Source organism: Danio aesculapii, chromosome 3, assembly GCF_903798145.1.
Source record: "Danio aesculapii chromosome 3, fDanAes4.1, whole genome shotgun sequence".
Lineage (NCBI taxonomy): Eukaryota > Metazoa > Chordata > Actinopteri > Cypriniformes > Danionidae > Danio > Danio aesculapii.
In genome coordinates this window covers 42,089,372-42,115,795 of record NC_079437.1, presented here as the reverse complement: position 1 = coordinate 42,115,795, position 26,424 = coordinate 42,089,372, and the positions used below count along the sequence as shown (strand labels likewise).

Genomic DNA, 26,424 nt, shown 5'->3' with positions numbered 1-26,424 from the left:
CCCCACAAATCAATTATTAACATCTAGCCCAAGTATTCTGTGCCACCTTAAAGACGGTGCTACTTCTGCCAAACCAGGGCTACGTTTGGCCCACATGCTGTATGCCAGTGCCAGATAAATGCCTGCTGTGCCAGATTTATGCCAAATCTGGGCCAGATATCTTTGCTACCTGGGAACTGACTGGGCCTGCAAATCCTACTCTCTGAAGTGAGGTCAAATCTTCAGAGTCAATATCTTCTCTGAGGTTGAATCGAAGCATTCGCAGACACAGAAGTTTTATCAATGGATAGATGGCAAGCAAAAACAGTGACCACATATTGTTTTAGAGAAACAGGGTTTAATACTGTTGAAAGGTGAGGAATTCCAGCACTGTACCAAGCAAGCAATGGACTTGGTTGAGTCAGCACTGCTCATAGTGCAAGAACAGTTCCTAATGGAGGGAGCTCTGGATCTTAAAATGATCTCAACAACATCAGCTGTTGAGACCAGAGTTTATGAGATGGTGTCTCGAAGTTTCAAGATCTCTGGTATGCATCGGAGTCACAGATGCTGCTCTGTGATGACTGTGGCAGCTTTGAAATCGTGCAGTCAGTGTCGTACTTTCTGTGTGGGGACGAAAAGGGGAAGATCTGTGACTCGGTAAAGATCTATAATCAAACTGGGGTTTAATCCTTTGCCACAATTCAGGTCTTTAGACTCATCAGACAGCAGAGCAACCATGGTGTGCAGAAGAACACCACCCTTACTTGCTCCCGAAAACCAAGTCTGATGTTATACAGTAGGATAGAGAAGGCATAGTGAGTTTCCTGCATGCTAATGCCAATGAGGGTGAGAGATTGCCTTTAAGCATCTCTTTCACTCTTGGCATTTCTCAATAACATTGTTTATATAATTGAGCGTCCACACATTAGTTCAAAGTAGCATGTAAAGAAATACATTTTAATGATTGGATTACAGATTTATCTCCATATGTATGAGTTTTCTGAAATAAAACCTAATTCAGTATTGCAGGGGAGACCATGGGCAACATGCTACAGTGATAACACTTTTATTAGCATAGGTTAGTAACGAAAAGCGAAGTGAGAAAAAAAACAGGGGCACAGGATCAAAAAAGGTCTTCAAGCCAGGACTCAAACTCATTTGGCCCATGAGTTTAATTACAGTTTCATTCGGTCTCTGCCTGAGACAAAAAACAAAACAACAAAACAAAGGTTTATGTCACCTGAGTAAAGGTTTTCGACAAAATACTGAGGCGTGGAACTAAACTTTTTATTGTAAAGATGTTTTTCTTCTGTTGTCTGAAGTTTGGATGACTGCAAAATAAAAATTGTATTTATCTGTAGACTATTAAAAAATCTTAAGAGCATTACTAGATATTACTAATAAAATAGTGATTATACTTTGAGGTAGGCTTATTTTTCAGTGCTACAATCCCCCCAAGTGGTGTAAAAATGATGTAAAATGGGAGCTTAGCAAAAGATTTTAAATATATATATATATATAAATATAAATATAAAATATGATTTTGTCTGTCCTTTTGATTTTCAAGCTGCCACAATATGTGCACAAAAACATAACAAATGTTACCAGATGCTTACACTCACCAGCCACTTTATTGGGTACACCTTAGTACTGGGTTGGACCCCTTTTGCCATCAGAACTGCCTTAATCCTTCATGGCATAGAATCAACAAGGGACTGGAAATATTCCTCAGAGATTTTGGTCATATTGACATGGTAGCATCACGCAGATGCTGCAGATTTGTCGACTGCACATCAATGATGTGAATCTCCCATTCCACCACATCCCAAAGGTGCTCTATTGGATTGAGATCTGGTGACTGTGGAGGCCATTTGACTACATGTTCGAGAAACCAGTCTGAGATGATTCACGCTTCATGACATGGCGCATAATCCTGCTGGAAGTAGCCATTAAAAGATGGGGAACACTGTGGTCATAAAGGGATGGACATGGTCAGCAACACTACTCACGTAGGCTGTGGCCTTGACACAATGCTCAATTGGTACTAATTGGCCCAAAGTGTGCCAAGAAAATATCTTCCACACCATGAGAGCACCAGGATGAACTGTTGATACAAAGCAGGATGGGTCGATGCTTTCATGTTGTTAATGCCAAATTCTGGCCCTATCATCCAAATGTGGCAGCCGTCTGACACCAACAACCATGTCACATTCAAAGTCACTAAAATCCCCTTTCTTCCCCATTCTGATGCTCAGTTTGACCTGAAGCAGATCATCCTGATCATGCCGACATGCCTAAATGCATTGAGTTGCTGCCATGTGATTGGCTGATTAGAAATTTGTGGACAGGTGTACCTAATAATGTGGCCGGTAAGTGTATATCCGTTTCTGAGACTATTTAACACAATATTTAACTCTCTTTAACTCTCACAGTTTTTTTTTTTTTTTTTTTTTTTATTGTTGAAACAACCACAACTAGCCATTTTTGCACAAATGTTGCCAATTAAAAGTGATTCTGTTTGGTCAATTGTGCTCAGAACATGATACAGCTTCTGCTTAATGATATGCAGGTTTACATTTTGCCAAAGGACACTTGCTCATCCATTGTAAACATTTTTAGAAAGCTGCTCCTTTGGTCGCTTTGCTTATTGGGACTGATACTAATTTAGAAACCTAGCCTGATAAGATGAGCACTAAAGCCATTTTAATAGCGGCCTACTGTATGTAATATGTGACATGGATGACGACAAACAAACAGTGAATGGACTTTAACCCTTCTAAGCGACTGCACATCATGTCTACGGTGTTGTAAACAGGACAAATATAAAGCAGATCAACAATATTAAAGATATCTTTAAAAAGAATCTTTGAAAAGTTATACGAATACGTTGAATAAAATGTCAAATAAATCTAATCAAAGATTAGATTTCATAAATTCAAAAATGTGAAGTCCAGTATATTTTTCATACATTCAAATTGCTTCACTCCTCAAACAAAACGAACAATGTTTCTGTTGATAACCAAGCTGAATTTATGATCCTGAAATGAACAGGGCCATAAATATCTTTGTTGACTATAACAGTATTAAAAACTTCCTTGATGCTGTAAGATATGATGAGAACATGCTTCAACTTGAAAATGACTTCACATGTTTGATCAACATTGAGCTGCCCATAATACACAAATCGTAAAAAAATCTAAATCTAAACAAGCTTTTTTTTATCTGGTCATAACTTGAAAATGATTCTTTAAATTTGAATTTGAATATTAAACTTCTTATATTTTGTATAAAACAACACTATTTCAATAGTTTTTATTTTATTCGATCTATTTTCTTCAATTAGTTTAATCTTTTTTTTTTTTTTTTTTTTCAAATTAGTTATTTAAAATGAATTCAGTCTCACACACATAAACAATTCTTTTTTTTTTTGGGAAAACTTTAATTTCTGATTTTTTAAAAGCTAAAATAATGTCGGTAGTCACTTTGAAACAATTTAATACATTCTAGCTGAATATTAATTATTAGCGTAGGCTCTACTTTACAAAAAATTAAAAAATAAAATGTAAAAAAAACATGGTTACACTATTTTAGGGTGACGTAGTAACAGTGTGACTACTTAGCTATTGAGAAATGTTATTATCTTCCGTACTATATGGTTGGGGTTAGAATATGGATTAGGTTTAGGGTTACATTTAATCATAATTAAATGTTATTACTACAGTAAGTGCATGGAACTAATACGACCTGTACATAATGTTCATAGTACATCCATCTGTAAATATTACCATAGTTTTTCTATAACTGCACTTTATAACTTATACCTATATCCTGCACTTGCTGCTATTGCACTGCTGGTTAGACCGAAACTGCATTTCGTTGCCTTGTACTTACATGTGTAATGATGATAAAGTTGAATCTAAAATCTAAAAATCTAAAACATAACATTTCTAGATTTGTCCATCATTCACTTTTAAGGGCGAGTTGCTATATGGGCATGACTGCAGAATTCTGTGAACTTCATAGGCAAGTTCAGATAACTACATTGGACTGGGCTGGGAAGAAATCTATAAAAAGACCTCAAACACAGAGTCCACACTCCACCCTGATACAGACATTACCTCATGATAGTGCAAGCAATAGTAGCAAGACAGATAGCAAGAACAAAAACACTTAATAGAATGTAATGGCCAATTTGCAAAAAGATTTGCCTCTAAATATTCAAAGTAATTAAAGTAAATCTCAGAAATAACGTACAAGAGATGCACTGTAAAAAATGCTGGGTTCCACACAATTCATTTGTGTTGTCCCAATGCAAATCTAGAAGTTCGCTTAATTGTTTTTACAAATAGAAGTGGATTGAACATAAAACAGTTAAGTTGTTGTAATTTTTTTATAAATAATTAATTCACTGATGCTATCGTCCATCGCGATGTTTCGCATTAAACGTCGTATGATGCCAAACTGGTCGACATCGCCCAACCCTAGTTTTAACAAGCAGCAAAAGTCATATTTTGAGTGTGTACCTGGGGTTGTTCTTATTCAAACGGCAAACATTTGTACTTACTGGTATATTGGTAATTTTGGTATGTTGATAATTTTGATAAATATATTGGTAACTTGGTTACATTAGTACTTAAAATGTGTTTTGTTATTTTTTTTTAGGTTCTAATGACAGGGTTTCCGCGGGTTTCACTAAGTTAAATTAAAGACTTTAAGACATTTTTAAGAGCATTATGAATGAAATTTTAGACTCACATGGCTAAACACGAAGGAATTTTTCAAATGGCCCAGATGAAAAAGATTTCTATTTGTACTATCAAACATTTTTTTTTACAATTTAATACAATAATAATGCAATGGTTAAAAAATAAATATTTCAGATATTTCTTAGCCAAATATTTTTAATATTGTGTAATGTTTTAAAAGTTTTAAAAACTATCTATGCACAACAATTTGTCCAGCAGTAAATACATGGAGCACTTTTAAACAAATGTTATTGCAAGGAAAATAACTGGGATATAGAGTTTAAAAAAAAGAACAATTTTAAATAAAAAGTTGAAAGTTTAATTAAGGTGGATTGTTGGTGATTGTATGGGTGTTGGCCAGATTGAGTAACAATACATGAACAAAGGAAAATGAAGACCTGTTTAAAAAAAAGATTACAGACCTACAAGACAAAATTTCCAACACAATCTCAAGGCAATTTGTAACTTTTTGATTTAGTGGCTAATTCGTACAATTCAGTACGATTTGCTCATCCCCCAATGACGGTTGGGTTTAGGGGCGGGGTTAGGTGCCACGCCTCCTTTTTAAAATCGTACAATTTCATACGACTGAACTCGTACGGATTCGTACGAATTAGCCACTAAACAGACAAAACGTAAAATACTTGGGTTTTCTCGTGAGACCAGGCTGAAATTTAACTAAATTAAACTTAAGACTTCGGGGCCTAAAATTTTGATTTTGAAGACATTAAGAGCCCGTCGACACCCTGTAATGATTTTAGATAGAAATGTGTGCCTTTTGAAAAGCTACTGCCCCAGTGACAGCTCTCGTAACTTTATTTCTATGACTGTAGGCTAACTGCTGTGATTGTCAGCTTAAGTTCCTTGATTTATAGGCACCATGACAAAGCAAGTCCTAAGATTAGATACAAATTCAGCCCACATTAGAGGTTGAGAAGCTTAAGTCCACTTACATAAGTCCTTCAACTTTACCTGCTGAGCTAATCAGAATATTTATCACACAAGATACGCGACGCAAAAGTGTCTCAACCGTGTGACATCACAATGGAAATAAATCCACATGTCCAAACACACTGATACCAGCATTTTTATTGTTTTTCCTAATCAATAATAGTCAAAATGGACAGGTATAGTCCTGTTTATCAGATCACAAGAATCTGCCATAAAATAAGACAGGAGAGAAAAGAAAAAGATCATTAGCTACAAATTTGGCATGGCGACAAAAGGGGGGCAAAAAGAAAACATTATTTTACATGCAAAAAAAAAAAAAAGACGACGAATATTGGGAAAAGAATCTGATGTAGTGTTTATAACCGTATGTAAACAAAATAAATACTTTCTGGAATATACAGCAAGAAGGCAAAAGAAAATAAAAAGTTAAGAGGACCGTAAGGTGGCAACCACTGACAGATTGATGGCTGGCATTATTCAAGCCAAATAGGATATCATTCGAGGCTTAACAGGGTTTTAAAGGGGTTTTACACATTAAACTGGAAACCATATTTTAGAAGTGGTCTGCATACAAACAAAACAAATTATAAAACATTATTGCAGGGAGCGCAATCAATTCATAACAAAACATGAGCCTTCGCACTGCCTGTGATGAATAAAATTTGATTTCATTTCAAGCTTCTTTGGATCTCCTCTCCCTACAGTTAACAATACAAAGTGACCATCTTTAAGAAGCTTTTGTATTCAGAAACTCTCTCTCTGTGCGCAGTCCAGACATCAATGTTCACAAGTCTCTGAGAAGAGCGGATTAAAAGCAAACTGCGGAATAAAAAAGGGCAAGTTTAATGGCGAGGGAATATTTTGAGGCGCTTCTCAACAGTAGCCACATCAGTCATGCTACATAGTCACTTTTTGATATCCCTGCTTCTGTCATCAGTGATATGAGGTATAAAAACATCATCAGCTGTGGTGCTTTCATCATAGCCATCACACTCCTCATTATTTTGATTATTATTACTAGCATTATTGTGAACATAGTACCCCAACCTTCATAAATGAGTCCTAGTGGTTGGTCTGTGTTCCCTAGAAAATGTCTGACAAACAATCTTGCATGTGGTTCTGTCCTTTCGGGGATTGGTAGAAGAAATAAACATGAAAGAAAAAAACAACATTGGATGACAGTAATTCAACAACAGTGTAACAGCAGCCAATGGTGATTATGGAAGACAGTTATTGATCGTTCAAATAAAAACATTATTATTTTTTACAATAACACTTGTACAGTACAAAATAAAACATAAAAATGTAGTTCAAGGTAATACTTTGCCCTGCATGCACGCTGCAATAGGTTGGCTGAATTCCTTTTGGGCTGTAAGTCAGTCAATTTAGGACCAAAACTATATAAATTACTAAGAGTGGGACTTTTAACAAGTCGCCTCTGGCAAAAACATGGTACAGCAGGGGCCATTTTAACACACAGCACATTTCCCCAACTCAAAACGTTCGAAAATAAAAATAAAAACAGAGAAGACAAAATCCCCTTATAAGCTAACCTATGTCCATGAGACCTGGGAATGAAATATAAAATAAGACACCCTCTACACTCCCACCCCAAGGAAAGCCCACCCTAAATTCCAGCAAACGCTTCCCAATGAAACTAAAGTTTTCCATCAGAAAGACCATGTATCCCTGGTCATTTCAACATAATCTATACACTTACTAAAATGACTCCCGCCGGTTTGTCCACTGCCCCCTTTTGAAAAACGGCATGTCAGTTACACAGTTCACATTCTGTGTGATGATCTGTCTGGGTGATTTTATTCACCGTGTAAAATTAACCAGATCATAAAAGTGCTAGATGGGATTCTTTCTGACACTGAAGGTAAAGGAGGAGTGGACTGAGGGAGAAAGGGATGAGTAAGCCAGACAGGCACAGAAGAATCCCGTGATCTGACCTGTGCCAAGAGGCACTTACACGCTCGCATGCAGCGCCCTCTAGTGTACAGCCCTTGGCTTTGCAATCCAAGGAAAGGGGGGAAAAAAAAGGAGGACAGGGTGAAGGGGGTTGTGCGTTGTCAGTCACAGGCCTCCCTTCACAGACTCAATCCCTCCTTATCCTCCTCCAAGTCACTTGCCAGTCTCAAGAAAATGTTATTTTACATACAGATATTCTTATAAATATATATATTTATATATTTATATATATGGCCCTTACTGAAAGAGAATGTGAGTATTTCACATTGACATAAAAGTACCATAATCTCTATACAGCTAAGTGGAAAGTGGTGTCAGTGTAATTTAGCAGGCAGCGCTTTTGTCTTCTACTTGTCGTGCTCATTCAGAAGAATTTTTAAAAAATGCATCTCCTGATAAAGCTCTTTGTATTTGCAAAACGTCTGCCTCTTCAATTAATGCTTTCTTACAGTTTTGCCATCCACACATTTTCCTGAGTAATACTTGAATCATTGTAACAGACGATTTCATTTCTGGGTGACTCCCTGCCATTGCCACGTACAGTTATTTTTACACGTTTCTAAAGTCAATTGCTAAAACATGGGAGCAAACAACTTTTTTTTTTTTTTTTTGCTTGATTTCCCTTAACTATTAATTAACAGAGCAGAACTAAAAGTCTACTGACATTAAAAAACAGGTATGTTTCCTTTTTTCTAAAGGAACTTGAAACAAAAAAAGAAAAAGGTAATAATGGAAAATGCATCGCAGGCCAACGGAGGGCAAAATGTCAAATGAACAACGGCAGTGAGAAAAAAAACATTACAATTTCATTAAAGTAGGAGAACTAAATAACAATAATAACAATATCATTAATAATAATAATAATAATAACAATAATAATAACAACAACATCAACAACAACAACACAAAAAGACAGCATGACAAAATAAAAATAGGGAACCTCCATCTGAGCATCTAGGCACAGGAGCCCATTCACCTGTAGCTTTGGCTTGTTGGGGTTTTGGAGCCACTACTGACTGGTTCGCTGGCATCAGCCAAGAGACTGCTATACCCTGAGAATTCGGAGACTGTAAGCCCTGCTGTTTGTAAGCGGTGATTTACCTCTCCCCCCGAGTCACTGCTAAAGGCCAGGGACACTCTGCCACCTTTAAACTGTGCCCCAAAAGCCTGGGCAAAGTTTTCAATCTGATATGGAGCCTTGACTGAGTCCAGGGTAGCCAGGTCCTGGGAAGCAGCCAGAGAGAATCCACCAGTGGTGGCTGTAGCGCCATTTTTGGGACCTTGCGGTTCTTTTGGACCGCCCAGGTCGGGAGGCTGAGGTGCGATTTGGTAGGCATTGGTGTTGGGTGTGTGTGAAGGGGGCGGAGGGGAGGTGTGCTGCTTGTCCAGCTGTTCAGTGAGCTCCTGGGAAGGTGTGAGCTGCTGTGTGTGCGCTGACTGCTCTAGGCCGCTCAAGTGGAAGCCCGGGGGAGGGGACGAGCCCTCTAGAAGACCAAAGTGGGACTTTGGCACAGACGAAAGAGAGGGCGAAGACGAGACCGGATGTGAGAATGAGTACTCAAGAGGTGAGGAAGTATACACATGCTTGTCTGACAAAAGTGGGCTAGTCCCAGGAAAAGGTCCCGTGGTGGTCACGGCAGAACCAGGACCCAGTACAAAGCTTGCACTGTGACTGGTCCGCTCTAGTGCTTGGAGGAGAAACCGTGAGTACTCATGCATGATCACTGCTTTGTCGCCACTGTTGGGACTTGAAGGGTTGTCATCGGGACCCAATGGGTCTGTGGCATCTGGGGCAGCAGGCTGAAGCTCAACATGATGGTGATCAGGGATGTCAAAGCTAACATCGGGTTTGTGAGCATAGTGGTCTAACAAGCTCTGTAGAACCTCATCCGGGATTCCAGACTTGTCTGGTTTTATATCTACCAGAGAGGAAGCGTCCAGAAGGCTAAGTGTGCCGTCGCTGTCTAGAACCCCAGAAACGACACCCTGATTAACGGTCGGATGTGACTGCAGATGACTGACATCATAGTCTGAAGCTCCAGATCCAGCACTGCCACTGTTTGTCACATTGAGGTATCGCCTCTTCTTCAGGAACTGCATTGCATCATCGTAGTTACTGCCGCTGCTGCTGGGACCAACTTTGGCCCCTGGACTTGGAAGAAGCCCGAGACCATCCAAGCCTCCTCCAGAAGGTAACTCCATGTCCTCTTGCTTAGAATGAACCATGGGGTGGGTGGTCTTCTCCAGGGACTTTCTGTTCCCTTTCTTGAAGGCCATCTTGGGTGCCCGGATATGTTCGGCGTGAATGTTGGGGTCTGACTGGGCTGAAGCTGAGGTTGTTGATGCCCCGTGGTTTACAGCTGAACCAAAGTCATGAATCCCATAACCATCCACCCCTTGACTATGCGTCATCCCAATAGGCCCAGATGCCTTTTTACGCTTGCGTTCACCCCCCTCACCAGAGTTTTTTGACTTGCCCCGTTTGCGTGCAGGGGTGGGCGCATTTCCCTGAGAGATACCGTAGCTGCCGTGTTCTGTGTCACCTACTGAGCCCAACTCATGATCTGCCCCATCCAGACCCTTTTTGATGGCATCCCCACACGTCCGCTTGTGCTTCAACAGTCGGTCTGTTCTGGAAAAATACTACAGGAAGAGCACATGTGTGAAAACATGGTACAGCCAAACTCCAAACTGAACTGCTTTAAAACTTGCACAACAAACACACCTGTTGGCAGGTGTCACACTTGTATGGCTTTTCTCCACTATGTGTTCTCTTGTGTCTTTCCATGTGATACTTCTGAATAAAACGCATGTTGCACTGGTCACAGCTGAATGGCTTCTCTCCTGGAAACCAAACATAAAAGGAAAGAAAAACAAGTTAGCAAAACTTACAACAAAAACAGAAGCATTTGAAGCATGATTGACATGTCGCAAACAAATAAGCTAGAAATGAGGATATGAAAGTTGAAGTTGATGCAAACTTGAGGAACTTACCACTGTGGATCTTCTCGTGTCTCTGTAAGAGGTATTTTTGAATGAAACTCATGTTACACTGCGTACAGCGGAAAGGCCTCTCACCTGTAAAGAACATGGAGTGGCAGGCATAGATTGTGTTTTAGTAGCTACAGAGGTAGCATTACTACATGATGCTCTATTAGAGCAAGTATTTGCATTCTGTACTGGCATCAGATGTGTTAAAATGATTACCGCAATTACAACCAAACTGACCATTTCAGAAAGCCATTGGATGGGCAGAACTAAACTATAAATCAACAAACCAAAAATCTTGTTGAAAACAAAAACCTAGCTATAAGGGCTGCACGATAAATTGAAAAAAAGATTGTAATCTCTTATTCGACCCCTGACACTATCTTAATTCAACATTTTAATGATTCAGCCAATTATATTTTCAAGGTCAGGAGACAAGAATAAAGGTGGTCGCACAAGTCTTTACTGTTTTATATACGTTGCTCAGCAACATGAACACCTCCAAATGGGGTTGAAAGAGTCACATACTGTATTTATAAGGTATAGTTCACCCAAAATGTAATTTCTGTCCTCATGTAATATCGTATTCGCGGCCGCAAAATCACACGTGAGCTGTGCGTTTACCAGAGAGGACGTGTCTGACTGCGTTTACTTCAGTTCACAGAACCTCCCTAGACTGTGAATAACAGGTAATAAAGTGCTAAAAAAATGTTGAGTTTGTTACAGCTAAACGAGCAATCTTTTGGGAGCTGTGCAAGAAGATTTGCATGTGTGTTTTTTTTTCCTCAAAGTGACGGCAGCCATGACATGAACCGCACTTAGCAGTAAAAGAGAAACCGAAAGCGCCCACATCATTTAAATGATCACTTTGCATTTTAGAGTTATGATTACGACAATTTTGATATGTTTATTTTAGTTTATAGCGAACTCAGAGTGTTGTGCATGAGAATAATCGCATAACAGTATCATTATAACTACTCTAGCCTATATAATGTTAATTATAATGATCTGATATTGACAAAAGTCTCATTTTACCAGTAAAAATTGGCTAATAATGTTGTCAATGATAGACTGCAAGGATATGTCTCAAACATAACTCAGAATTATAAATAGTTGTATTCTGATGTCATCAATTTACTGTGCATTAACAATACTTAAAGTCTGTCCAGGCCATTCTTTTAAGTCTATACAAAATGTAGCATTTTAACCAATAGGAGACTTACACACAGGCCTAATATTATTATTGTTTATCTTACCGCATGTTTGAGAAATAAAAATAAAAATAGCCATAACCTTATCATATTAACCTTTATTTTACATCTACAGGATCGTGATCTTTAATTTAAGCCAAAAAAAAAGTGATTCTCATTTTAGCCTGAATCCTGCAGCCCTACCTGCTATTCCATTTAAAATTCTATTTTTTCTTAAAAGGTCATTTGTGTCAAGTTGCTTGGTTGAATTGTCATTTTCACCCTTCACTACTATTACTTAAGCTACACATGAACGCATCTTTATATGCATTGTTTTATGTAGCAATTAAATAGTATATTCTGATCAAATTATTTAATGAGAAATATTTTAGTGCTTTTTCAAACCTTTTAATCTTAACTTAAACAACCAATTAATTAATAATTTTTTTTAAATAATCCAGTTAATTATAGCAAGCAATTGTGTAATAAAAAAAAAGAGCTTAGCTATTTGACGAACCTGATAAACCAGCTATTTTAGAACGCAAGTCTCATTAATCACTACTTAATACTAGCTGTTAATCCTTAGAACAAATTCATTTGTGATGATACCATGTGCACAGACCAATGCCTTCAGTGTAGTACACATACTATCCCATGCATGATGTTGTAAGTATAAACACATGCTGACCTGTGTGTATAAGCACATGTCTGCGTAAATGATAGGAGCTCCGGAACGCTGCATTGCAGTGCTCACAGATGTGCGGTTTGGAATTCGGAGACAAGCTCCCTCCATCTGGATCCAGCATCATTGACTGCAGATAAAACATTGTTCAGCATTAGACAACACTAATATTATCACATGAACAAAAAAACACTTCAATTACAACAGAAATCACGGCTGAGGAAAAACAAATAAGCTGCATGCAAAATGCTGTGCGCGTTTGCACCTTCGATTCTCCTCGTTTCCTCCGTGTTTTGGCCTCCTGTCCCTCACCGTTTGACCTTCGACCTTTCCTCCCTGAGGATTCCTTTACCAGCCGCCCTGACAGCTGGAAGGATAACAAAGATAGAATGGGATTGGGAGCGGACTAAATAAAAGCCAACAAAATCCCATTCATTCACACAACATTTGTGGAACACAAATCTGTTTTTCATTATGTATGCACAGGCCGTCGCGCTGCGCCTTGGATTTATTTATTTGCTTTGTTTTAAACTGAAACAAATGCGCACACAGAAATTAGAATAGATTACATTCTTGTTTGAATATTAAAAAGCACTCCCTAATGTCTATGTGGCAGAAGGCAGGGTGGTAAATCTCTTATTTACGAGATTCTACGTCTATCCCAGGAGAGTGAATGCCACTTTCCTCATTTTCAGGACAATCTATGGAAAAAGACTATGTGGATTATTGACCAGCTGCACATCTGAATATTGTCGCACACTTGGGTAGCATAAAAACAAAGAAAGCTGAAAACACGCACAAAAAAACATCCCGGATGGAGATTAAAATATGAATTGTCATTCTGACACTCATTGTCCTTCTGAAGGCTTTGGCGTATTTAACAAAAGAACAAACCAAAGCGAGGAAGAGATGGAATTTTTAATTGCACTCAGAGCTAGCCAAAACAAATCTTGCTCTAGTCAGACATATTTAAAACGACCTCTCCTTCAACAGAAAAAAAAAACATGAGGAAGAGCCACTGGGAATGATTAAAACCAACCAACCAGAAGACAAAACGACAGAACAAAGACTTCTTGCGTGTTATTTCTCGGCCTTCTGCGAGAAATAATTGTGAATTAGCATGAGTCATCAGTTTATTAATGTAATCACAGCTGCCTCTGGCTAATGCACAAAGACGGAGCCAGATGCAGCGTCTCAATGCTTCAGCCTGATTTCCTTTCAGTCCTTGGTGCGGATGAGCTGATCAATAAGCCTTTATAATGATTAAATGCATTCCCTGCCCTTATAACCCTGGAAAGAGCTCAATTATCACGGTATGAGAAGCAAAGGTGCTGCTTTGCATTTCCCCACACACGTCTGTATGATTCGCATTTTAGATTTGACGCATTCACAGAAAGATGATGACATCACTGACAGGAAGAACAATTTCAATGCTACAGTACTATTATGAAATCTTATATTGACCTCAGCTTGAGATAAAATGCTGACTTTCAGGGAATCCAGAGGCCTATTACATAAAATACTTAGACTAGTCATACAAGTTAGTCAAGTCTTTTTTTTCCTTGTAAGATAGGCAATAACATAAGTTGCTTAAATGAAAAGTGGACTGGCCTAGATTGTGTTGGAAAAATAAGACTGCTTACACATTGCTAGCTGGTCTAATTAGTTCTTTAATGTTAAACTTAATCTTAAAGCTTTATGTCATATTTTGCAACAGGCCACAGATAAATAAAAGAAATAAATCTGGTTAAACTCGTGTGTCTGAGGAATCTTAGATGTTCAGATTACATTAGAAATTGTAAAAATATCAATGCAAAACCACAAGAATGGCTCACATGCAACCCTCCAAAATAAGCAAATAGGTTAGTTAGACCACAATACACTAAACTAAAATAAACAATACCTTAAAATTAAGTGCTATTTTGGGGTTTCCCACTGGATTTTTCCTACCCAAATTTAAAAGCTTCCCAAATCCACAGGCATGGGTGCAAAAGCGAAAGTTTGGTATCATTTTAAAGAAAACCCTTTGAATTTTCATAAAACACTACTGAAAGGGATTAAAATAATTGTATTAGTTTGCTTTGTTATAATAAACCCCTCAAATTTGGGGGTTTATATTAAACCAAATTTATAATAAACCCCTCAAATTTGAAAGTGTATCTTTCAGGTTCTGTGTGGTCTAGATTGCGATAATTAGTTTTGGTGGTTCCTGCATATGTCAGAAATCAAAGGAAAAAAGAAAAATGTCTCGATCATAATCTATGCAAAAGTTATTCTATTCCAACTGATGAGAGAATGAAACCACTTATGAGGGCATTGGGCCAGTATGGACCTTTAAAATTTGAAGAATGCGGAAGTAAATACATCACGGACCCGGTACCAGATTTAAGAGTTTAGGAGGTTAAAACGATTAAGAAAAATAAAAACAAAAATACAGTACACACACTTAAGTTTGAGGTTAAAGGACAGGCTTGTAATCTCTTTAAATATATAACCAATGCTATTATTAATTCAAGAATCGTTATGAAAAATTTGCCTTTGAATGTTTTCTCTCTATCTGTCGTTCCTTCATACCAAGACTATGTGAAATGGAAGAAAAGAATAACTAAAAATACAATGACGACAAAGAAATAAAGGCCAAATTAAGACACCAGCATAAGCACCAATGGCATGTGCATGGCACAAAAAGTGTAAAACACAAAAAAACAAATAATAAATAGCACCATTTTTAAAAATACATTTTTGTAAATACTGCACTAGTTTGTGTTAAAAAAAAGTGAAACACATGAAAACAATGTGGACCTCAATATGATGAGTATCACTCAAAAATATTCAATATGATTGGTATCACTAAAATATATTCAATATGATGAATATCACTCCAAAATATTCAATATGATGGATATTACTCAAAAAATTAAATACGATTGGTATCACTAAAATACATTCAATATGATGAATATCACTCCAAAATATTCAATACGATCGGTGTCACTCAAAAATCTTCAATACGATGGATATCACTTAAAAATATTCTATACAATCGGTATCGCTTAAAAATATTCAATATGATGAGTATCACTCAAAAATATTCAATATGATCGGTGTCACTCAAAAATATTCAATACGGTGGATATCACTCAAAAATATTCAATATGATCGGTATCACTTTAAAAATGTTCAATATGATTAGTATCACTCAAAAATATTCAATACGATGGATATCGCTCAAAAATTTTCATTATGATCGGTATCACTTTAAAATGTTCAATATGATGAGTATTACTCAAAAATATTCAATGCGATGGATATCACTTAAAAATATTCAATACGATTGGTATCACTTAAATATATTCATTATGATTAGTATCACTCAAAAATATTCATTATGATCGGTATCACTTTAAAATGTTCAATATGATGAGTATTACTCAAAAATATTCAATACGATGGATATCGCTCAAAAATTTTCAATGCGATGGATATCACTCAAAAATATTCAATATAATCGGTATCACTTTAAAATGTTCAATATGATGAGTATTACTCAAAAATATTCAATGCGATTGGTATCACTTAAATATATTCATTATGATTAGTATCACTCAAAAATATTCAATATGATGGATATCACTTAAAAATATTCTATACGATCGGTATCACTTAAATATATTCAATACGATGGATATCGCTTAAAAATATTCAATACGATGAATGTCACTCAAAAATATTCAATACGATCGGTATCACTTTAAAATATTCTATACGATGGATATCATTAAAAAATATTCAATATGATCAGTATCACTTGAAAATGTTCCATATGATGAGTATCACTTAAATATATTCATTATGATTAGTATCACTCAAAAATATTCAATATGATGAATATCGCTCAAAAATATTCAATACGATGGATATCGCTCAAAAATATTCAATACGATGAATATCGCTCAAAAATATTCAATACGATGGATATCGCTCAAAAATATTCAATACGATGGATATTCCTTAAAAATATTCAATATCATTAGTATCACTCAAAAATATTCAATACGATGGATATCACTCAAATATAATCAATACGATCGGTATTGCTTAAAAATATTCAATATCATTAGTATCACTCAAAAATATTCAATACGATGGATATCACTCAAAAATATTCAATACGATCGGTGTCACTCAAAAAATTCAATACAATGGGTATCACTTAAAAATATTCAGTACAATTGGTATCACTCAAACATTTTCAAAACGATACCAATACTTAGAATTCAATACCACATATTTACATGTAAATGATTTCAACATGTGATTGCATGTGCAAAATATGTGTGGTTTTCCTGTTGTGGTTTAAAAAAAAAATGTAAACATCAGAACTCTATAATAAACCCTCCACAGTGATATAACAAGCAAGAAGTCTAGAAAAGAAAATAACTACCATCATGTCCAAATGCAACTTTAAAAGCATTTCCACAGACACACTTACGTTTCCCAAACTGAGGTCGTGCACCACAAGGTTCTGATGGTTCCCCAGCGAAACCTCCAGCAACTCTCCTCCACTTCGTACTCCAGCTCCAGTTCCAGTCCCCGGATAAAGAGGCAGTCTGTAATCATGTTCAGAAACTTTCTCCTGTTTAATACCCATGGCATGAACATAATCGCCCACATTTCCCATCATTCCTCCAATGCCACCTCCAGCAACCATGCCTCCAGTATTGAGTCCTCCTCCAGCTCCACAGTCCGGCGAGTCCCGCTCCTTCTTCAAGATCATCTCGTGGGGCTGCAGTTCAGCCATAACTGTTTGACTGGCCAGCCGGGTGAAGCTAGTAACTGGGGGCAAGTGGCTAAACATGAGCATGCTCGCACCGAAGCCTGGCTCCATGCCACCATTGGAGCGGAGGAACTCATTCCCAAGTTTGTCCTGGATTAGGCTCATGTTGAAGGGGCAAGGCTCAGTGTGTTATCACACCGACACTGATGCTGGAACAGGGGGAGATGGGGTCTGCTTTAATGCAAGGCCACCTCGCTCATCCTAAAGACAGAAACAACAATGAGTTATGATTTAACATTAACTGTTTTAATATGCATAACTTTACATGAAAAAATATAAACATATTAAAAAAATACTACAAGTGAACGCGTATGTTCCGGTGCAGCCTTCGCGTGATCGCATAGCCTTCCCTGTGGCTGACGCTGATGCGCACCTCTCAAAAAATGTAACGACACATCGCAAGCTCTGTGATTGGTCGGCTTGGTAGCTGTGCCGAGTGTGGGCGGTGCTGAAAGCCGCGAGCCCGATGGAGCGAGTGTTTACAAGTGTTGAGTCCTGTGAAGGAGCTCCAGATATTTTGTGTTTACCTTATTATTAAAAGTTGCTGCGCATCCGCCGTTTCCCGCCTTTGCATGAGTGAGTTTTAGCTGATTGTACATTAAGGTAGCGTTCAGAAAAAACTAAACACCCACAAAGAAACTCAATACAGAGGAAGATAATATAACCTACTGCCAGCTAGCATTTAGGGAATGTTATTGCAGAGCAACAAAAACAGCACGCAAAAGTATAATTGCACAGCTACGCTCAAGGTATGCGACATAAATCATGGCGATCGCTCAACGCGAAAGTATAAAGCAGCCTTAAGGTTTTGGAATAATATGCTTGAATGTCTTTTATGCTAAAGACTACCATGCATGAGTCCAAAATACAATAAAAACATTCATATTTTAAAATATTAATTCAATATGAAGTAGCTGTTTTGGATTTGTAGTAGCTTGTAATGTATTTTTAACCCTTGTGACGCAAAACTCAATTTTCATCATCATACAACTGAAGTCAGAATTATTAGCCTCCCTTTGAATTGTTTTTATCTTTTTTAAATATTTCCTAAATGATGTTTCACAGAGCAAGGAAATTATCACAGTATGTCTGATAATATTTTTCTCTTCTGGAGAAAGCCTTATTTGTTTTATTTCGGCAGTTTTTAATTTTTTAAAAACCATTTTAATGTCAAAATTATTAGCCACTTTAAGCAAATTTTTTTCCGACTCTCAACAGAACAAACCATCGTTTTACAATAACTTGCCTAATTACCCTAACCTGCCTAGTTAACCTAATTAACCTAGTTAAGCCTTTAAATGTCACTTTAAGCTGTATAGAAGTGTCATAAAAATATCTAGTCAAATATTATTTACTGTCATCATGGCAAAGATAAAATAAATCAGTTATTAGAAATGAGTTATTACAACTATTATGTTTAGAAGTGTGTTGAAAAAAAAAACTTCTCTCCTTTAAACAGAATTTTTTTTTTTGAGGGGGGGGGGGCAAATAATTCTGACTTCAACTGTTAACTCCAGTATTCAGTGCTACACGATCCTTCGGAAATCAGTTTAATATACTGACTTGGTGCTTAAAAGGCATATTTGTAAAAACAATGAACGAAAAAAGTAAGTTTAAAGTTCAAAAGTACATTTATTTAAAATATAATTATTTTGTAACAATGTAGAACATTTTACGCAATCAAATGAAAATGAACTACTAAAAAAAATACAATAAAATTTTTAAAAATTGAAAAAAAAAAAAAACAATAATACAAGCATTTGAACTGCAGATATCAGTACCAGCTAGGCATGGGACGATAACCGTTTTCAAGGTATACCACAGTGTGGAAAAGTCAAGGTTTTAAAACCCCCAATTTTTTTTCTGTAATACCGTTCCTATTGTATATGTAAGATTTTTTATTTACTTTTTTGTTTTTTAGGACAACAGTATCTCGAGCAGAAAAAAATATATCCAAAAATGCCATTTTAACTTGTAAAGAAACCTGTGTTTTGGAAACTAATGATGACAGCAGAAGTCAATGATTCAGTTGAATTATTTAGCCGTTTGTTTTTTACCCAGACATTTAAAAAGAATATATATTAGATCAGTGATCATAATACTGTGCTATTTTTATCACAGGTTATCATACCATCAGAATCTTATACCAGCCCATGCCTAGTATCAGAATTCACAAACAAACCCATAAAAATGGCAGCACACCTGAAATTGTGTTGATGCTGTTTTGAATTTTACTTCCCTAATATTTTAAAGCTTGTAAAGAGGAAATAAAATCTTTCGAAAAAAAAAAAAAACAATAAGCGTTTCAAAAATCTTACAGAACCAAACCAGTTATATTACTGCTGAGTCTGGACAAATCTGACTATCTATTCCTAATGCTATGACTACCCTTCTGAACATAATCATTGTAAGTCTCAGAGATTCTTCAAAAACAAAACAAAAATACAAAACGGGTCACTGTGACAAATTGTATTTAAAAACATCTAAGAAAAATTGTGGCCTCTCAAATACATGAAAACAAAGCATGTAACGTAAACACGTAATGTAGAGATTTTTGAGGACAAACTAAGAAACAGTAGCCGTATGCCCTTTTGATCCAACTAGTGCTTAAATGGATTAATCACAGGTTTGTGGGTCAGACACAAAAGACATGTCAACTGCTCCACTGCGTATTATGGTAGCCATTTCCTTCTTTTACCAGATAAATAACAAACTACAGGAAACAATTCACTTATGACTTTTGATAAGGAGAAACATTACCTACTCATAAAGATCAGGAGTCATTAACAGCAGCTAACGAAGGCCTCGCTTTCATTTAAATGCTGTAAACTGCAGAGATAAAACGTTTCTTTCATATGAACAATTTTAATAGTCATTCTTTATATGTGTGTAATCACTTGGTTCGTTTCATATTAATAAATAGACTTTAAATACAGACACAGAGCACACATGTACAAAACGTCACTATTTTTCATTTTGCTTAGCCCAGAGAGGATTAAGAAGACTGACCACAGATTACTAAAGATCATTTAATGAAGCAAGTCTTATGGCAATATTCAGAAATGTTCTTTTGTTGTAAATAAAATAAAAATATATTTGCTTGTAATAGCTAAATTGCAGCTTTTCGGACACAAGAAACCAGTATTTACACAGACATCCACTTTAAGACATCATATACGCAGAACAAACTGGCTGGTGTTTGCTCACACACTCTATTTTGAACGTTAAGGATTAAGAGCGTTATAAATATAAACACAGATGTTGTGCCCTGTGAACCTGTCCAGCATTAGGGAATGTTAGTAGACGGTGGCCTGTGGGACATTCCTTCAAAGCATTTAAGTTTTTGGCAATGATTTAGATTAAACTTGTGTGTGAGAGAGAGCTCAGTTTGTTGCGGTGGTTATTTCTATGTATTCTCTTGTTTAAAGATGAGATGTCCTACTCTGACTTGGGGCATGTTTACATGATGACGGGCAGAAAATGGATGGTTTTACATTTTAATTTTTTTAAATGTTTCGCATGGACAACTATAATGTCAAAATCTGTTCATACAGATGTGCGGAAATTTCACTTTGTGTATAAAAAAAAAAAACACTACACACATGTGAAAATATAGCCCTTTTTTTCCACTCGTTTTTCACTTTTTTTTCACTAGTGCCTATAGACTGACCACAAAGGTAGACAGACTACCTTATGAACAGTTAAATATTCCCCTACAGTGCAATACTTTCTCATATGCACTTGTACACAGCACCTTATATCAATTTACAATGCAATACCTTCTCCATTCGTATTTGTACACAGCACCTTATAACCTGTATATTTATAACAAATCTGTACACACAATTCAATATCCAGATTTTTTGACTAACTGCATGTCTGTTTAATGTTTATCGTCTTTTTTATTTTTCATATTTATTTATTTTGGGTTGGTCACTTGTCACTTTATGTACACTGGAAGCTTCTGTAGCCAAAACAAATTCCTTGTGTGTGTGAAGCACATTTGGCAATAAAACTGATTCTGATGTTTGAATGACAACACTGTTTTTACAATATCACGTCTTTGTAGTTTTATTCAAATTTTCAAAAACTTGCAACCTATTTTCAAGCTGTTGCATTGTGAAGGACCAACTTAAACCAACAGAAAGATTTGTTATTAGTTTAACACTGTGTCCTCACAACATGCAACAAGATTCTGGCGATAAGCGATTTGACTGTCTGCATCAAACGTGATGCAACATGAAAGAAACGTTTAAATACCAGCCACTAGGGCTGCACAATATATCATTTCAGCATTGATATCGCAATGTGCGCACCCGCAAGAGTCACATTGCGAAATATGCAATGTTGAGTCTGTATTATAGTTGAGCAGGAGCCATAGAATTGTGTTTAATTACTGTATTTATACAAAATACATACAATTTATGCAACAAAATTATGTCTTGTTTCTAGTCCAAATACCTACATTTCAAAGCAAAAACAAAATTGTTTTATATACTCCATTGGCAGATCGATTTACTTGTTTTAAGGAAAAACTCTTAATTTTGACATTTCTTCTCAAGTTGAAAACAAAATAATATTTGTACTTGATCTGAAAATGTTTTGATATTTGGAGAAACAAGACAAAGGAAAGTAAGAAATGCATTTATTGCATTGTGATTGTTCAATTCATGTACCTAAATACTGTTAGACTCCATAGAAAAACATCAAATACTGCTGTTCAATCTATATTGTGAAACTGTATTCATATTGCAATATTTAAAAAATCGCAGAAAAATAAAATATCACAAGATCAGATCTTTCCAATATCATGCAGCCCTACCAGCCACTGCACTCCCAAAGAAACTGTAAAGGTTGTTTTAACCGCCAGGTTTTTTAATCTAATTAAAACATATTAAACCTCTTTAGCATTATCATTATGATAAGTTCTAACTTTCATTTTCAAACAGTCTTGTAATTCTGTTGGTAAAAACAACAGAACAGTAAACGTTTGACAATCTTAAGCAAAAATAAATAAATAAATGTTTTTTTTAGGCTGACATGAGTGACTATAATGAAAATGAGTCAGTTGATGATTCACCAAGCGCTCAAACTGATCTGTGTTCACTCACTTGGGTAGTCATCACATAAAGAAATCTAAACCATACACAACTCAAGCACCCTCACTAAACTGAATGAGATCAGATTAGACTGTGTTCATTTTCTTATATAAATGAAGTATTCACTATTCTGGAAAAATATGAAACAAATTATAATAATATACTAATAAATGATATAGTAAGTGTATTGTTGATTTTGTGAAGAATCCTGGTTGCCACACACGCAAATAGAAGTAGTAATCCAAGTTAATATCCAGAAATATTTACATTGTTAAACCAACCCATTTACTATTAAACCAACAAAACAAAATTAAATTATCAGGTAGAAATAGGGCAGAGCCAATACACGATATTATATCGAAATAAAATTTATGTCGATAACAATGATAAGCTCTGGACTTTTTTTACTCGATATTGATCTAAGAGCCAATCACACAGCAGAAATGTGCAACAATGGGAATCTATAAGTGTGTTGATATTAGAGCCAAAAACATGTTATGCCATTTAATGGACCCTCCAATTTATGTGGCTTCAGTCATTGTTGGGATACTCTTAAATCTGGAAGCATTAACAACTGATATCGAATTATATATCGTTATCTTTCAATGTGGAAAATAATTTTCAAGATTGCATTTTTGCCATATCGCCCAGCCCTTTAAGTAGAAATCTTTCTTTATGGTAGGAATGGCAGATTAGCAGTTTTTGGTACTGTTGTTACCTTTGTGTTCCATTGTACAGACAAAAAAATATATAATAGTAATTAATAAACACACATTTTATGCTTCACTGAAAAAAGGCAGCCACACCAGTTTGCAACAACATAAGGGTGAGAAAACTAAGACAATTTAAATCTTCTGAAGTACAATTCCTTCAACTGACATAGTGTTGCTCATTATAAGAAAAAAAATACTAATAAACACATACTAATTTACAGTAGATTTACTGTGGTTAAAATAGGCATGGGACGATAACCGTTTTCAAGGTATACCACGATTTAGAAAAGTCAAGGTTTTAAAACCTCCAAAATTTTCTGCTATACCATTCCTATGGTATGTGTACGATTTTTTTTTTTTTTTTTTTAGGACAACAGTATCTCCAGAAGAAAAGATCTCCAAAGACGCTGCTTTAAATTGTAACGAAATCTGTGTTATTGAAACTAATGAAGACAGCAGAAGTCAATGATGCATTGGATTATTAAGCCTGACATGTTTATTGCTCCAAAATATTATAAATGTTTCTCAAAATAAAATATATTGTTCAAAAGGGAAATAGGTTTTGTTTTCTACCCAGACATTTAAAAGAATATATTTTACAGCAGTGATCACGATACCATGATACCGTGATATTTGAAGGTTATCATACCGTCAAAATCTTACACCGGCCCAGTTAAAAAGAGTTTAATTGTGGCATATTGCAGAAATCTTATCATGATTCATTCTGATTGCAGATTATTCTCCATGTCTCGGTTTATTTGTGTGCACATTTTCTTGGGGTACAAGATGTTTCCGGGAAGTCAATGGCCAATTGCTTTTTGGATTCCTGCACCATCCGATGATTCATACTACTCATTTCCCCCTAAAAGACTGTTGGATTGGATCTGAACCAGATGCCCTGCATTAGTCACAACCGCTCCATCCGTGTCACATCACCACGTTCAAGGCAAAGATGAAGAACTACAAGGACCAACAGGGGCGCATTCGGGACATTGACAGTTCACGGTCAACAACTAAATATTAGAGGCTCACACATACATCCAGGATTCTGATTAAAAGTGGATCCCACTTTACATAAGATGTCAACAAAAGTACTTACATCAAATGAATGAACTGTTTGGCACAATATTATAATAATTAAGTTGTATTGGAAAAGAATTAGCCATTTAAGTTGGATATGGGTAACGTTATGTTTTAATTTTATTACAATATTACCTGAGATCAACTAGAAATGTAAATAGTTTGTAAATATAATATAAAAATACACAATACGTGGGTTGTGTGAAACGCTCATATAAAAGGTTAGCTCACAGTACTTCAAAACACTTAATAAAAAGAGGGTCCAAACATGTCGTGGAGCACAGAAAGGCGAAATAAAGAGCACTTTGTCCCAGCAGAGGAGTCTTTTATCTCTACAGCAGCACGCAGCTCGCGTCTCTTTGTGTTGTGAGTGCGCGCAGACGGCACGCGACGCAGATGGTATGTAAATAGCTCGTGCATACGTTAGCTAACCGAGCTAGCTCATCAATCAGACAAATAAATCATTTAACGCTCTCAAATCAAAACAAGATCAACTCGGGACGCTCCGTCCCAGCTGGCGACAAAAATCAACACGACTCCGTTGCACACGACCGAGCAGTCTGTGGTGTGAACGTGGGAATTTAAGTTTTTGTTACTACGGCAGGACCGTTATGGTGGGATCCATATTAATAACTTCATACCGACTGACAAAGGCCCTCGCTGCTAACGCGCTAGCAATCGGGCTAAGCGACGCGTAATAAATAAATAACAGCGGTGAAGTGTTGAACACGCAATGTGCGGTCACGTAACTGATAAATATAAGTGAAATAATTATACAGAAAGCACTTCGCAAAGTATAAAATATAATTCAGACTTACATCCCAAGCTCAAAAACAGACAAATAATACACATGTGGATTAAACACAATGGTGTGGCTGCTCGGGCGAAAGCGCTTACCCATAATAAACAGCCCCGTGCAACTCCAACGAACAATTGATGCTCCGCGTCAAGCTACGCGGCTACATGCTACACTACTGCGCTCCGCTGCGCTTTGTTGTCTGTACCGCTTTCAAGCGCCTCTCCGCCGCTTCAAACTTCAAGCAAAGCGCATTTGAGGATTTCGCTTACCAGTGCATGTCCACCGTTGTGTCGCTTTCTGTAAATTTTGCCCCCTCGACCGTTCCTTTTAATGTTCAGAGTCCAAACATTGTTCTCCCGCAGCTGCTGCGTTCCTCCATCTTGTCTGAGCGCGGGGAACTGTGGGTAGAGCGGACGGGTCCTGCGAGGAGACAGACGCTCTCTGATCTGATCCAGGGCATTGGAGCAGCGTCCGATAGTGAACTATCGCGCATAGGAGCACACTGGACCTAGTGGGTGCTGTTGGGAAGACTTTTTAGTAAAGACCATTTGTGTTTTATCAAAGCCCTCAGCATCCATTATAGGTATTTCTCACACATAATATCTATAGACCAGTTGTTTTTAAATTCTTGCTAGAAACTTTGTAACGTTAATGAAGTTACATTGACAGATGAAGATGTCTGGGTAGACGGCGTTCATATTTTTATCTTTGAAAATCAAACCAGTTTCTATTCCCCATCCTATTCTCTTAAACTGTGTTTGTCTCTCAGAAATATGGTGATATATCCCTTTGGGTCCCCCAAAACGAGGGCACGGCGTTGTAGTAATACAGCTCTCAAATTAAAAGGATGTCTGACACAATTCATTAAAGACAAAAAAAAAAGAGATAAACTCAAATAGCCCCTAATTAATTAATCCTGGATATTTTTGTCCCCTTAACAGAACAGAGAGAAGCCAAGAAAAAAAAAGAGTCAATGAAATAGGCTATTGAAAATGATAGAAATAATTTGTGCAATAATAGAACATGTGCCAACAGCTCACTGCCTATTTTTGTACCATAATTTACATGGCCAATATAATATATCTTTTGAAACTTAAAAAGTCTATAAAAACCAAAGAAAAAAAATGAGTTATCAATTAATGTATATGTACACTGTAAAAAATACTGATTGCCATAATTTTTTTATCAAATTAACCTTATAAGTCATTTAAACTTACATTACATTAAACTGACTTAAAACAGCTTGCGTAACTTATAAAATTAAGTTAGAACACGATTAACTTAGTTTTAATAAGTTACAATGACCTAAATACATGTTTTCATGACTAAGTGATTATATATATATATATATATTTTGCAGTGTACAAACACGTTCAGTTATTAG

At 36.4% G+C, this 26,424-nt stretch overlaps 1 protein-coding gene across 1 annotated transcript; it reads right to left on the bottom strand.

Moving 5' to 3' along the window:
* Nucleotides 1-5,801: 5,801 nt before the first annotated feature.
* znf281a (zinc finger protein 281a) lies at nt 5,802-25,428 on the bottom strand. The gene is made up of 7 exons (XM_056454034.1): nt 25,310-25,428; nt 17,005-17,550; nt 12,778-12,879; nt 12,519-12,642; nt 10,647-10,730; nt 10,378-10,496; nt 5,802-10,295 (listed from the first exon to the last, which is right to left on the bottom strand). The coding sequence occupies exons 2-7, from the start codon at nt 17,452-17,454 to the stop codon at nt 8,625-8,627; spliced, it is 2,550 nt and encodes an 849-aa protein (XP_056310009.1). The 5' UTR covers nt 17,455-17,550; nt 25,310-25,428; the 3' UTR covers nt 5,802-8,624.
* Between the last annotated feature and the right edge of the window lie 996 nt (nt 25,429-26,424).

Bases quoted from the DNA above. Each gene is read 5' to 3' on its own strand.
- znf281a (XM_056454034.1), bottom strand. From the start codon at position 17,454: ATGAGCCTAATCCAGGACAAACTTGGGAATGAGTTCCTCCGCTCCAAT. The intron at 12,643-12,777 runs GTGCAAACGCGC...TTTTATCTGCAG, and splicing joins GGAAACGAGGAGAATCGAAG to TCAATGATGCTGGATCCAGA. The intron at 10,497-10,646 runs GTAAGTTCCTCA...TTTGGTTTCCAG, and splicing joins ACACGAGAAGATCCACAGTG to GAGAGAAGCCATTCAGCTGT.